This window comes from Balaenoptera ricei, chromosome 10 (assembly GCF_028023285.1).
Source record: "Balaenoptera ricei isolate mBalRic1 chromosome 10, mBalRic1.hap2, whole genome shotgun sequence".
Classification (NCBI taxonomy): Eukaryota; Metazoa; Chordata; class Mammalia; order Artiodactyla; family Balaenopteridae; genus Balaenoptera; species Balaenoptera ricei.
In genome coordinates this window covers 43,119,160-43,133,634 of record NC_082648.1, presented here as the reverse complement: position 1 = coordinate 43,133,634, position 14,475 = coordinate 43,119,160, and the positions used below count along the sequence as shown (strand labels likewise).

Below are 14,475 nucleotides of genomic sequence, written 5' to 3'. Positions count from 1 at the left end.
GCGTGCGCAGTTCACATTAGGGTTTGTGCTCCTATGAGAATCTAATGCTGCTGCATTAGATTCTGACAGGAGGCGGAGCTCAGGAGGTAATGTGAGCGATGGGGACTGCTGGAAATACAGATGAAGCTTCGCTCACTCGCCCGCTCCTCACCTCCTGCTGTGTGGCCTGGTTCCCAACAGGCCATGGACCTGTACCAGTCCATGGCCTGGGGGTTGGGGACCCCTGCTCTGTTCAATAAAATTAAAGGGTTATCATATTTTATATGCTCAAGATGTGTTCTTGGGCAATAATGTACTTCCATCGATATAACAAATTAGTAAATTGATAATTTATTTAAAATAGTAAATTGAACTAAGGAACTAATTTCTTTGGTCTGATGAATTTCTGAAGTCTAATAATTTCAGGTTTGTACTACAATCAATCAATCACCTGTAAAGTGTCATAAGCCCCACAACGAATTCAAATTAGAAAAACATCTAGGAAGATAATTTGGTATGCATTTATGGAATCCTCAGTGGCTTGCCCATGCCTGTTACATATAGCTAAACTAGGTAACATGATCTAGTGAGCAAGGCCCTACACCAGCAATGTGTAGGCTGTGGAGAATTTACAAATATGTGTGGATGCCAGTTGTTAAGGTACTAAGAGCTAGGCTACTGGAGCCAAACACAACACCTACCCAATATATTATCTTTTAAAACACTCTGGATATAACCCACTGACCCCATACCTCCTAATATTCTTTAGCCTAATGGGTTACTATTTTGAGACTCAGGCTTTACACAGGACAGGGATATAAGTAATCCCACAGGTGATCAAACTTTATCTTTCTTTACATAAACTGCTGCCAAGTCAACAAAAATCCCATTTTAAAAGATGCCGTTAATGAAAATTTTTACTAGGATTAATCACAAATTTATCTATTAAGATTTCTACATGACAGGCTCATTAACCATGTCCTAAACAAACACTTGTAGAACAAAATATTTGGCTAGCTATCTTCAGTTTGTTATAATTGGTTCTGACTGAATCAAAACATATAAACATATCCCCTTCTTAAAATAGGTTGTGTAGCCCAGATTTGTAAATTTATCCTCGTTTTAAAACTAGAAATGCACTATAGTTAGTATAATTAACACAATGGCTATCAGGAAGCTTGTCATTCATATATCAAGCAATATATTTTACATTCAGCAAACTTAATTTTATCAAATGTCCTTTAATTTCATAGACAACAATATGATACATATTGTATAAGAAGCACACAATAGTTTTGCAGTACAATTTCAAAGTGTATACAAATTGGAATACAGAGGTTAAACACTGGTGTGCTGACAGCATTTTTGAACTCTGGATAAACTGCATACAAAACTTACAATTCAAATATTAGCCAATCTGGAAACTTTACTTCCTATAATATAAAAATGATACTTTGAGATGCAAAATATTTTTTACTAACAAACTATATAAACATTTAAAATAATCATTAAAAACTCAACTTTAGAATTTATAAAGATTAGCTATAAAAATATATTGGCAGTCACATTTCTTATAAATGTACCATTCACTACATTACAAAATAGTCTCTAACATAAAATTGCCTTAGTAACTGTACTATTTTAGAATCTGATAAACCTTACATTAAACCAATTATAAAATCCTCTTGGAAAACTTTGGTATGCATCTTCAGAAGGTTTTTAAAATACTCTAACATCTCAAGGGCCTGTAAACATTCCATTCTATTAAAGCACAACAGAATAAGTAATGTTATATTTAACTGCATACAGAATATAGAATCAAAAAACAATTTATTAAATATTTGTAGAAAAATCACCATTCCCAGAGTAACCAGAAAACAAACCATTTAAAAGTATCAAACTTTTAAACAATTCTCTTTCCATTCTGATAAAAAAATGTTACAAAATCACCACACTCCATTCATGTACCTTAGATGCCTTTTAGGACAAGGCCTCAAAAATAGTTAACCCAGTCTCAAAAACCCTCTCAAATCCAATAAACAAACTTTTAAAAACCCATTTAAGACCTGATGATAGAGCAAGTATACATAATCAGAACACATAATTTATATATTTAGTTGTATATTAGCTTTTTTCTATTTGTAATTTAGAATTTATTGGCAGAAATAGCACACACACACACAATTGAAAAAGGTAAGTTTTAGGAAACAGTAAGAAATGCAAACCTATAGGGTAAATGATTTATTTTTAAAAATCTGATTTATCAAATTTCATCTTATCTGCCATTTTTGGAATATTGACAACTATTGTTATTTAGAAAATTTGAATTTGTGAAAGTTCATTTCTTGTTTCTTGAGTATGTTTAATTTTTACAGAGCTTCCAGTTGTGCCAGTAACCTCCTTGAGGTCTTTTTCCACTTTATCCTCTGTCACCAGATCTCTTGCGTAAGATATTTATCTTTGAGTTGCAAAAGCCTAAATAAAAAGCTTCATTTTTGACCTTTTAATTCATAAAACTCCACTAAAAAAGAAAAGAAATCCGTCTAATTTTTCAGCAAGTCCACAAAAATATTTTCTTTCTTAAGAATCAAACACTTTTATTAGAATAAAGATCCTTCAAAGTTTTCAACTCTTCTATTAGAGTTTTATTTTGATTTTCCAGGACTGCAACTCGATTTTCCAGACATTTCACATATTCTTTCTTCTTTCTGCGACATTCTCGAGCAGCTTCTCTAAATGTAAGCATTAAAAAAACCAATGTTAGAAAAAAGTTCACATTCCTTAAATGGTAAATGCACTTCAGTAATCTTCCCTGGTCATCATTTTTTTCCTCATTAAAAAAAATTAAGGTATCATCTATATACAGTGAAACACAATGATCTTCAGTGCAGAATTCAATCAGCTTTGGCAAATGCATATACCTGTATAACCCACCCACCCATCAAGACATACATTTTTATTGCCCCAGAAAGTTCCCTCATGCCCGTTCATCTCCCCAAGCAACTACTGTTTTGATTTTTATCACCATAGATGATGAAATTTTTCCTATTCTAGAACTTCAGATACCAGAGTCACACAGAATGTACTCTTGTGTCTGATCTCCTTTCACTCAGTATATTTTTGAGGTTTATCCGTGTTACTGTGCAGTGGTTTGTTCCTTTATATTGTTGGGCATATTCCACTGTATGAATATTATTACAATTTGTTGATCCATTCTCTTGGGCTGTTTTCTAGTTTTAGCTGCTATGCATGTTCTTGTGCCAGTCTCTTTGTGAACATATGTCCCATTTCTCTTGGATAAATACCAAGAAATGAAATTTATGGGTCCTCTTATTAACTTTGGCACATAGATTCTCTAATTTTTATTTATTGAGTTTTAATTACAAACAGTGCTTTCATTCTCAGTTTTGTACATGTCCTATTAGAATATTTCTATGGATTCACATTCAAGTTTTACATACATATAGAAGTAAAAAGTATTATTTTGAGTATTTTTTATACTATGGACTGTAGATATTATCTGCAACTGGCTTTTTTTACACATACTATTTTAATGATGTTTCTATTGATATACTGGTACACAGTTCTTTGCCATGTGGACATTTCACTGTTAATTAATTTTCACTTCCCTAACTACTAGTGTGATTGAGCATATTCTCAAAAATTTAACGGTCTTTTGGATCTGCTCTTACATAATTTGCCTATTCATACCCTTTTCCATTCATACTTTTTGCCCATTTTACAATTAGAAATTATTTGAAAGATGAAAAACCTAAGAACTCTCAGCACATTATACATAGTAACCCTTTATCTGTTTCTACATTATTTTCTAATCTACCACTTGATTTCTGATATTTTTATTTCTTAATGCAATAAATGCTCTTTTTTTAAGTCTTTTTCTTGGCTTAGATTAAAATGTGATACACTATGTATTTCTCTCTAAATTTTATCTTAAAGATTTTATTGCTTAATTTTCACAGTTAAGTCTTTAATCCATCTGCAATTACTTCTGTATATGGTATAAAATAGGAGTCCAATTTAATTTTCTTCCAGATGTGGAGTTGTGTCAGTATCATTTCAAAAATATATTCAACATTTTTTCAGTTGGGTTGTACTTCTCTTATTAATTCAGAAGATCTTTATTTTTTCAAACAAATCTGTTTGTTTTTGGTTAGATATGTTGCAAATATCTTCTATAGGTTTGAAGCTTATATTTTCACTCACTTTATCTTTTGATGAAAAGAAGTTACTCATTTTAATGAGGATTCATCAAGTTTTCATGTTATTTTTTTTGTGTTTATGTGTGTTGTTTTAAGGAATCTTCCTTATACTTGAAACCATGAGATTATACATTTTCACCTAAAAGTTTTTAAAATTTCACCTTTCACATATATGTTTTTAATCCATTTAGTATGATTTTTGTGTATGGTGTGAGGAAGAAATCCAATATTTTTTTTCACATATAAATAACTAACTATCTTAGCACCATTTATTGGAGTCCCTCCTTCCCCCAATAATCTGCCCTACCAGGGTTTCATGTATTCACAGATCTGTTTCTGAGCTCCCTACTCTATTTCACTGGTGATTTTGTTTATCTCAATGCCAATATCACGTGATTTGAATTACCACAGCTTTAAACAAAACTTGATATCTCCTCACCTTATTCTTGTCTGGAATATTTTGGCTGCTCTTGGCCCTTTACTCTTCTACAAATTTTAGTATCAACTTGTCAAGTTCTTCAAACAACCTGTTTGGGTTTTGATTGGAACTGCATTGAATCTATGGATCAATTGGGGGGAAAAATAGTCATCTTTATAATACTGAGTTTCCATATCTATGGACATAGTATATTTCTCCATTTATTTAGATCTTCCTTAATGTCTTTCAAAAACATTTTACAATGTTTTCTGTAAATGTCCTGGACAGCTTTTGTTAGATTTATTCTCACATATTTTATTTATTGGTAATATAAATGATATCTTTTTAATAATTATTTACCAAACTCTTTATTGATTATGTGAAGAAATACAGTTGATTTTTGAAAACTGATTTTATATCTAGTAACCTTATAAACTCATTACTTACAATAATTTTTCTCTAAGTCCATTTGGTTTGTTTTTTTTTAAATCAAGCAATCATATAAAAGATAGTAATAGTTTCTACTGTTTTCATTTAAATCCTTGTAATTCCCCCCCCCCTCCCTTTTCCTGTTTTACTAAACTGGCAAGGGCTTCTAGTACAAATGTTGAAAAGAACTGGTTCTTTTTCAATTTCAAATAGTTTGCAGATGATTTTCCTGTATATTCTAAGCAGATGAATATATCCTTGCTAATAATAATAGTTTTATTTTTCCTCTCCAATTTTTATCATTTTTATAGTCTCTTGAGCTTTGATGATTTATAATGACATCCTTTTTTTAAATACAAAAGACATATTTCTTTCCCTCTCTCCATTAGATTACTGAAGACTTCACAAAACTCATTCTGTCATCTGCTCTTTCTGCTGACTCTTGCTCCTGAAAGGCAGTGTGGTATTCCCTAAGACTTTGGACCCTAAAATTTGGACCCATGAATTTAAACCCTACCTCTATCAGTTACTGAGCAGTGTAACCTTGGTCAAGTAACTTAACTTCTCTAGGCCTCAGTTTCTTCATCTCAAAAAAATGGAAATAATTTTTTGTGACAGTTGCCTAAGGGGTTGGCACATATAATGGAGGCCTAATTCCTTGGGTAGTCTGATTTTTCAACTTATATTTGTTAGAACTCAATGTATGGGAATAAATTAGAGCCTGTGTTGAGGTTGCTTTCTCCAATTGGGGGCACTAGCTGTCTCCAGTTGGGGGCACTAATTTTTAAATTACAATTCTCAGCTTATGGATGTAGTACTTCTTGGGTCTTGACCTCATGAAAAATAATCTGTGATCCAGTTCTCCAGCCTGCAGAGGCCCCAGGCTCTGTCCCTAGTCCCCTCTGCATACCAAAGCTATACCAATTACAAAGATCTGAATTTATCCCTAGGATATACAGGGGCTGCTTCAGTGCTTATTTAACATCATGGTCCTGGGCTTCTGGTTCGCGCGTCTAACCTCAATAGATTTATTTTACTTTCTGCATGCTCATCCAGTCATTTAAGAGGATGGTTTTTATATTTCATCAAGCTTTTATTATGTAGCTGAGGTTACACTGTCAGAAAGAGAAGTCACACTCTAGTAATTTTTAACAAGTCTTTTGGGTTTCCTAGGTACACAGTCATATCATCAGCAACGAGATACAATTCTTTTCTAATATTTACATAACTTACTTCATTTACTTGTATTTGTTGGAACCTCCAAAACAACAGATGGTCCCTGCCTTGTTACCAAGTCATTTACAGTTATGCTTCCTCTTGTTTTTAGTAAAGAAACATTTTATCTTGAAGTAATTAAATGTATCCATCTGGTCCTTTTATGGTAATTTTAATTGCTCTAGAAAATTATCCTTTATTCTAATTTTCTAACTTATTGGAGAGGACCTGAAAATAGAACCTTATTATAATTTTAAAAATTTGTTGTATCTGTGGCTATTTACCCTTGTTTCTAATATAGTTTATTGGTGTCTTTTCTTTTCCCTTGAACACACTGCAGAAGGCTACCCATCATATTCTTTTTCTCAAAGAACTAGTGATTTTTAATGCCTGATGTATATGTAGTGCATATAACAATGTTTAAAATAGATTTAAAACAAACAGAAATGTTTCTGGGGGTTAAATGACTACTATATTTCATGATCAAAGTTCATTTTTAAGAGCAATTCTGTATCCAGAAGTATATTAGGTATTATGCAGAATCCTACTAATTCTTGCCTATTCTTACTCTAGTCAACAGCAAGCAGCAAATTATTATTTTCACTTAACTTTGTCATCTGAATAAGAACAAAATATATTGTCTGAAAAGTTTTGCTTAACAGTGCTATTCAAAGGATACAATAAAAATGGAAGAACTCTAGGTCATATATTAAATAAAGAAACTATGCAAAGGGACTCACTGATCCACTGGAAATGTACTAGACATAATATAACACTCAGTTAAAATAATGTTGATATAATCCCCTCTCCTTATTTCTAATATACAATCTCAGTTAATATCTGGTTATATTTTGAGATTTATAAAAACATTACCCATTCTGATAGTATAATTTTACTACCTACCTATTTTTCATCAACCTTATTTCTCTTTTCAGTTGGGGGTCATCTGTCTTAGTTGTCTGAGATGTAAGGGTTACGGGAGATGTCATCACCACGGTTTGTGGTAGCGAAGTAGCTGAAGGCGTGGTACGGATCTGATACGTCTGCATATCTCCTGATGCAGCTGTGTGGTCAAAAGAATGAGTTAATTTGTAAGTGTCTTTGAAAGTACTTTGCGATGCTTTCCATAGATACTTAAGCAAACTTACTTTGTACAACCACCTGGTTGCTGGGCACAAGTATTTGCTGTCCATCAGAGGTCTGTGCATACTGGAGAATTGTTGTACCTTGTTGAGTACTGCCTGAATTTGTCATGGTTAATGTCTGAAGCCCCTGTACTCCATCTGTGCCTGGACTGGCCAGCTGTAAGGCTCCATTTGGGGCAATGGCAACTTTAACCAAAGAGAGAACATAGCTAATATAAGGCTGTACAACACACTAATGACAAAGGATTGGCAAAAAAAATTTGCTATTTATTAAAACAGGTTTAAATGCAATTCCACTTGATAACTGTTGACTACTTTGGGTGAGCTATATGTAAAACAAGTAAAACGGCATTTCTTCAGAAAATTTTGTATTTCAGATGCACTAATCTTAAATTTAGTCTCAAATCGTACAATAACTGATTGGTCAAAACCCATTTTGGGCTCTATAGAGCATTCCATGCTAATTGTTAATGTTGTCACAGCAGTTTTGGGCCATTAGAAGAGGGTACCACCAATGACTAACTTTTAAAGGAAAAATAAGTAGAAGGAAATATTAACATACTTTGTAATTTTTATTTAAAAGCATTAAAAAGATTGTATTTTAAAATATTTTTGAATAGATAAGTGTGCCTATGGAAGAAAATTCAAAAAGCATAAAAGGTTACATAATGAAAAAGTAAATCTTCATACTCTTTTCTTAGCTCCACTCTCTAGTGGTGACCACTGTTTCTGATTACCCTTATCCTTTCCCTACTACCAGACAACAAATATTCCCATATACTTTAATTTATAAAATGACTTTAGAAGTAAAGACATTAAATTTTTTTAGATTCAGAGATTTGTTTTAAACTTATACTAGGAATTACTTTCAATCTCCTTCCCTGCAACACACATTACATACATATATAAATATATTTATATAAATATATAAATAAAAAGTCCCATTATCCCTATTTATTCCACTGTCCACTCCCCACCCCCCTCCTGAGGTAAACATTATTTTGGTGCACAACCTTCCTAATCGTTTCCTATGCTCACACAGATTGATATATAAATATCAAATAGGTTTATTTACACACATTATAGATACACATCTTTTGATGTTAAATATATATGTTAATACAGAATGTTTTTGTTTTTGCAACATATCTTCCTGTACTTGCTTAACATGTGTATTTACCTGGTTGAATTTACTTCTTTTAAGAATTCAACTATACTGTTCAATACAGTAGCCATGAGCCACGCATGGCTATTTAAATTAACTAAAATTAAAATAAAAAATTCAGTTCCTCAGTCTCACCAGCCACATGTCACGTGCTCAGTATTCACACACAGTTTAGCAGCTGCTGTACTGCACAATGCAAATACAGAACATTTGCATCATCAAGTTCTACTGGATCATGCTGCCCTAAATATGACTTGTACTACACTTACTTCAGTTGTAACATATGAAATATTAGCCCAAGTTTCTATGTAGTTTTCATAATTCTAATTTTTAATGGGTTTAGAATAAACCATTTAATATATCATAACTTTTTAAAAAATTTTATTGATTGATTGATTGATTGATTGCTGTGTTGGGTCTTCGTTTCTGTGCGAGGGCTTTCTCTAGTTGTGGCAAGCGGGGGCCACTCTTCATCGCGGTGCGCGGGCCTCTCACTATCGCGGCCTCTCTTGTTGCGGAGCACGGGCTCCAGACGCGCAGGCTCAGTAGTTGTGGCTCACGGGCCTAGTTGCCCCGCGGAATGTGGGATCTTCCCAGACCAGGGCTCGAACCCGTGTCCCCTGCATTGGCAGGCAGATTCTCAACCACTGCACCACCAGGGAAGCCCTATCATAACTTTTAACTTGCTAATATGCTGCCTTAAAAAAAATTTTTTGGAAACAGCAATACATGTATATGATTAAAAAAAACAAATTCAGTTTTGTTGAAAATGAAAAGTGAACCTCCCAATTGCCTCTGATCTCTGCTCCTAAATTTCCTTCCTTGCAACCGCTATTCCCAGTTTCTTATGTGTCCTCACAGAAATATTCTATATATATTCTTAAAATCATATATTCATAACACATTTTAATGAAAGCCTACGTGCACCAGGCCCTGTATGCCAAGGTTATAGTTGTGAACTTACATTCCTTGAGGACAGATCATAAATAAGCTAATCTATAATTATATACATTCTATAATTAAGCTACTATATTTTATAGCATTTATATGTAATTATAAAAAGTGAGGATGTAAGGCATGTGAGGATCTGGGTGAAGAACACGCAGGTAGTAGGGATGACACCTCCAGAGATCCTGAGGCAGAAACAAGCTTCATGCGTTATAAGGAACAGCAAGAAAGTCTGTGTGGCCAGAATGGCATCAAGTGGCAGGAGATGAGATCAGAGTGGCAGGCAAAGCCAGATCCTGAATGTAATGCCTTGTGGGACCTATTCTAAAGTCACTGGAAGATTCTGAGCAAAAATGGTGTGATCTAATTGACATTTTAAATAAATTGCTTTGGCTGAGATATGGAAAAGTATTAGAGCAAGAATGGAAGCAAGATGACCAATCGGATACTGCAGTAATTCAGATGAGAGTGTAGACTGAGGTGGTGGAGAGGATGACTGGAGATGGTGAGAGGTGGTCAGATGGGACACCAATAAAACTTGAAGAACAGGGGTTAGGAGAGGAGGGAGAGATTATCTACAAACGGACACAGCACAAGTGAATTTCTTGGGGTGATGGAGTGTCTTGATTGTGGTGGTGCTTAGACAGCTCCATGCATTTGTCAAAACTCACAGACTTATACTCTGAAGTAAGTATATCATTTACAAGCCGTGTATCACTTACAAGCTGTGTGACTTCAGGGATATTATCTGACTCTCTAAGCCTTGGTTCCCTCATAAATTGATAACTGCCCACCTCACAAAATTGTTGTAAGGAATAAATGAGATAATACTGAAAAAGAACTTTGCATTATTTCTGGCTCAAAATGTTATCCTTTAATAATCATCACTATTAAAGTATGACAGTTTACACACCACTTCTTCAAACAGAAAGGTTAGTTTTTGTGTGTCTATCGGGTGGGAAATTTATTCCTATACGTACTGTACTGTCCGGTGCTAGTCTGATAGATGGGAGTTGGAACAGACATAGAAGTGACAGCAGAAACTCCAGGATTTTCTCCGTCTCCTTTTCTGCCCCGTGTATCTTCAGAAGATAGGTCTTTCAAAATTTTTCTGTGAAAAACAGAACTCTATTATTAATGTTGGTGATGAGGACAGCTTTACAAAGAAATTACTAAACCTTTTTAATCTCAGGTTAAAAATACAGTAATCTGGTAGACACCTAAACTCTTGTGTCAAGGAATCCTTTGTTTAGCACGTACTGTGTTTTAGCACAAACTAGACTTTGTTTATTAGCAGGCTGGTTATATTTTAGTTTATGAAGACCTGAAAAGAGACACTGAGCAAATACCCATACAGAGTGCCTTTCAATATACAAGGCCCTTGCAGAGGTATAAAATGTCTCCTTCCCCTACAGGAGAGATGGCTCCATTGTGAGGTATTTCATTAATTAACAAAGCACTATTCATTTTCTAAATAGTGTCAGTGACCTTTGTTTAAAAAGATTAAATTTTGGACTTCCCTGGCGGTCCAGTGGTTCCAGTGGAAGAATCCGCGCTTGCACTACACAGGGCACAGTTCGATCCCTGGTTGGGGAACCAAGATCCTGCATGCCACGTGGCGTGGCCAAAAAATAAAAACTAAAATAAAAAAAAATACTACTATAAAGACTGGTGGTTGTCAAGGGGGAGTGAGGTGGGAGAGGGATGGATTGGGAGTTTGGGGTTAGCAGATGCAAACTGGTATATATGGAATGGATAAACAACAAGGTCCTACTGTATAGCACAGGGAACTATATTCAATATCCTGTGACAGACCATAATGGAAAAGAATATGAAAAAGAAGGTATATATGTATGTATAACTGGGGGGGGGAAAAAGCCCATTTTCCTAACTTTGATGGAAAAAAGTACAAAAAAAATACTACTATAAAAATGCAGAGTATCAGTGATAAATAAAATTGCTTATTTTAACAAGAAGTACATTTGATTCCACAGGCATCCCTCAGACTTGGTTAAAAAAAAAAAAGGGACTCATGGCAAGAATAAGGGGATGGAAAAAGATGCCTTGCTGAAAAGAAAGGTCTTCCAAAACACAGCTGGGGATGGAGGGAGCATTATTTGTTTCTGGGGAAAAAAAGAAAAGGAAAAAGAAATGTTTACTCAAGAATTCTGTGTTTATTGTAGAAAAATCAGAAAACCTGAACTACTTGTGTGAAAACAATAATAAAAAAGAATCACAAAGGAAAAAAAAAAAACCCTCAGCATTAAAAGGGATCTTTCATGTTATCTGTGCTAACCCTCCAGCCCGTGGAGGAATTCTCTAACATTGCTAACAGCCTCTACTTCCAGGAATAATTCATCTACAACTTCCAAAAAGCAAACTATTCAATTTTTGGATGGTTAGAGCTCATCCTTATTTAGACTCACAGCTAATTCCACCCAATGAAGCTAGAGTAAGCTTTACCCTAATTGGGTCGGCCAAAAAGTTCATTTGGGTTTTTCCATAACATCTCACAGGAAAACCCGAATGAACTTTTTGGCCAACCCAATATATCCACGCCCTACTTTGCAATATTTGACAACTGCTACAGGTCTTCTTTATTGGAGGCCAAATAATTTTAGATCCTTCAGCTGTTCTCTTACCACACATTGAAGATCCTTCTCCAGCTTGGTCTCTTTACTCTGGACAGTCTTCCCACCAAGAGCTGCAAGTGTAGACTGTACTAACAGAAGTCCCACACAGAGAGCAAGAGAGGTGGCAGTCCTATAGGACTCTGTGTTAGCCATCTGTAGAATTGTCACAGTGGTTTGTAAACCTGCTTATGTTCCAGAATCAGCTGGAGAGGTTTACTGAATTCAGATTCCCAACTGGTACCCCTAATGATTGAGTGGACAGAGCTCCAGAATCCATTTAACAAGCTGCCTGCATGGTCTTAAGCAGCCAGCCTCGCATGAGACTGTGGAATGCTGTGGCCACTTCTTTTTCAATTTTAAGTTATGAAACTTTTTTTTTTTTTTAAGGAATTCCTTTATTTATTTATCTATCTATCTATCTATCTATCTATTTATTTATTTATGGCTGTGTTGGGTCTTCATTTCTGTGCAAGGGCTTTCTCTAGTTGCGGAAAGCGGGGGCCACTCTTCATTGCGGTGCGCGGGCCTCTCACTATCGCGGTCTCTCTTGTTGCGGAGCACAAGCTCCAGATGCACAGGCTCAGTAATTGTGGCTCATGGGCCTAGTTGCTCCGCGGCATGTGGGATCTTCCCAGACCAGGGCTCGAACCCGTGTCCCCTGCATTGGCAGGCAGATTCTCAACCACTGCGCCACCAGGGAAGCCCAAGTTATGAAACATTTTGAGCATAAAGAGAAGTACAGAAAATAAAACACCCACGTACCATGTACCAAGAATCATTAGATGCTATTTTGCCATATTTGCTTTAGACATCTCATTTTTAATAGGAATTAACTTACAGATACACCAAAATGTCACTACCAATTCCTTTCCCTGCTCTTCTCCCCCCTCAAAGAGTACCATTATCTAAATTGTTGCTTACCATTCCCATATATATTACTTTATTTTTACTATATTTTGAGATATTATTTGCCACTGTTCTGCATTCTTCCTCATCCTCCTGCCTCATTCTTGGAGAACCTTAGTCTTTTGGACTTCTCTTTCTCTATCTATATTCTTTCTAATGAGCTCATCTGTCCCATAGGCTTGAATACCTTGTGTATACTGATGACCCCTCAAATGATATTTCCTCAACTTCTCTCCTTAACTCGAAACTGCTATATCCAATTGTGTATTGAATACTTCCACTCAATAGGCACCTCAAACTTAATACATCCAAATCTAATGTCAGGTATCCTTCCACCGCGTGCAGTCTTACCCATGTCAGTAAATATCGACTCTGTTTTTCAAAAATTTTGGAGTCATTCTCTTTCTCACAACCTTTATCCAATTCATAAACAAATCCCATTGTCTCTATCTTGAAAATATATCCAGAATCTTACCCACCCTCATCACCTCCACTGCTGCACCCCAGTCCATGCCACCACCTCTTGACTGAACAGTAGTCTCTAACAGGTCCTCCTTTAGTCTGCCCTTCCCTTACTACAGTCCATTCTCCACACCAGTCATCAACAACCAGTCATCTTTTTAAAATGTCAGTCAGATCAAGTCACTCATCTGTAGAGGCTCCCTGTCAGAATAAATGACACAGTCTGCAAGGCCATAACTTGTCCCTGTGACCTCTCCAGCCTCATCTCTGACCACGCTCCCCTTTATAGTCACCATTCCCCCCATCTTGCTACCGGATTATCAATTTTACTAATTCTTTTCCCCTCAAAGAACCACCTTTCAGTTATATTATCTCTATTAGTTTTCTCTTTTCAAGTTCATTGACTTCTGCTCTATTTTCCCCCCTGGCCATGCCATGCATCTTGCAGGACCTTAGTTCCCCGACCAGGGATCAAACCCGGGCCCCTGGCAATGGAAGTGAGGAGTCCTAACCACTGGACCACCAGGGAATTCCCTGATTTCTGCTCTTAATCTCTATTACTTCATTTCTCCTGCTTGCTTTGAGCTTATTTTGTTTTTCCCCTAGTTTCTTCAAGTGGAAACTTGTTGATTTGAGACTTTCCTTCTTTTATAAGTTTTTATTTAATAAGGTAAATTTTCCTCTAATTATTTCCCACTGGTTACAGCTCCAGATTTTGATATTTTCATTTTTCATTAAGTTCACAGTGCTTTCTAATTTCCCTTAAGATTTTCTGTTTGGTCCATGGATTATTTCTAAGTGTGTTAATTTCCGTATGTTTGGAGATTTTCCTGTTATCTTTCTTTTACTGGCTTCTAGTCTAATTCAAATATGAGAACTTTGCATAATTTCAATTCTTCTAAATTTGTTAAGGTTTGTTATGATCCAGGATGTGGTGTTTCTTGGTGAATGTTCT

The 14,475-nt window shown here is 35.4% G+C and overlaps 1 protein-coding gene across 10 annotated transcripts in view; it reads right to left on the bottom strand.

Moving 5' to 3' along the window:
- Positions 1-1,200: 1,200 nt before the first annotated feature.
- Positions 1,201-14,475, bottom strand: part of ATF1 (activating transcription factor 1) — a 61,417-nt gene continuing 48,142 nt past the window's right edge. For 7 of the 10 annotated variants that reach the window (XM_059935888.1, XM_059935887.1, XM_059935886.1 and 4 more), the window contains 4 exons: positions 10,500-10,630; positions 7,410-7,592; positions 7,165-7,324; positions 1,201-2,711 (listed from right to left, as the gene is read on the bottom strand). In XM_059935888.1, coding sequence (XP_059791871.1) covers positions 2,567-2,711; positions 7,165-7,324; positions 7,410-7,592; positions 10,500-10,630 — 619 coding nt within the window. In that variant the 3' untranslated portion in view covers positions 1,201-2,566. Of the gene's footprint in view, positions 2,712-4,638; positions 4,759-7,164; positions 7,325-7,409; positions 7,593-10,499; positions 10,631-14,475 lie in introns of all 10 variants that reach the window. The other 3 variants (XM_059935894.1, XM_059935895.1, XR_009505367.1) reach the window with 2 other exon arrangements.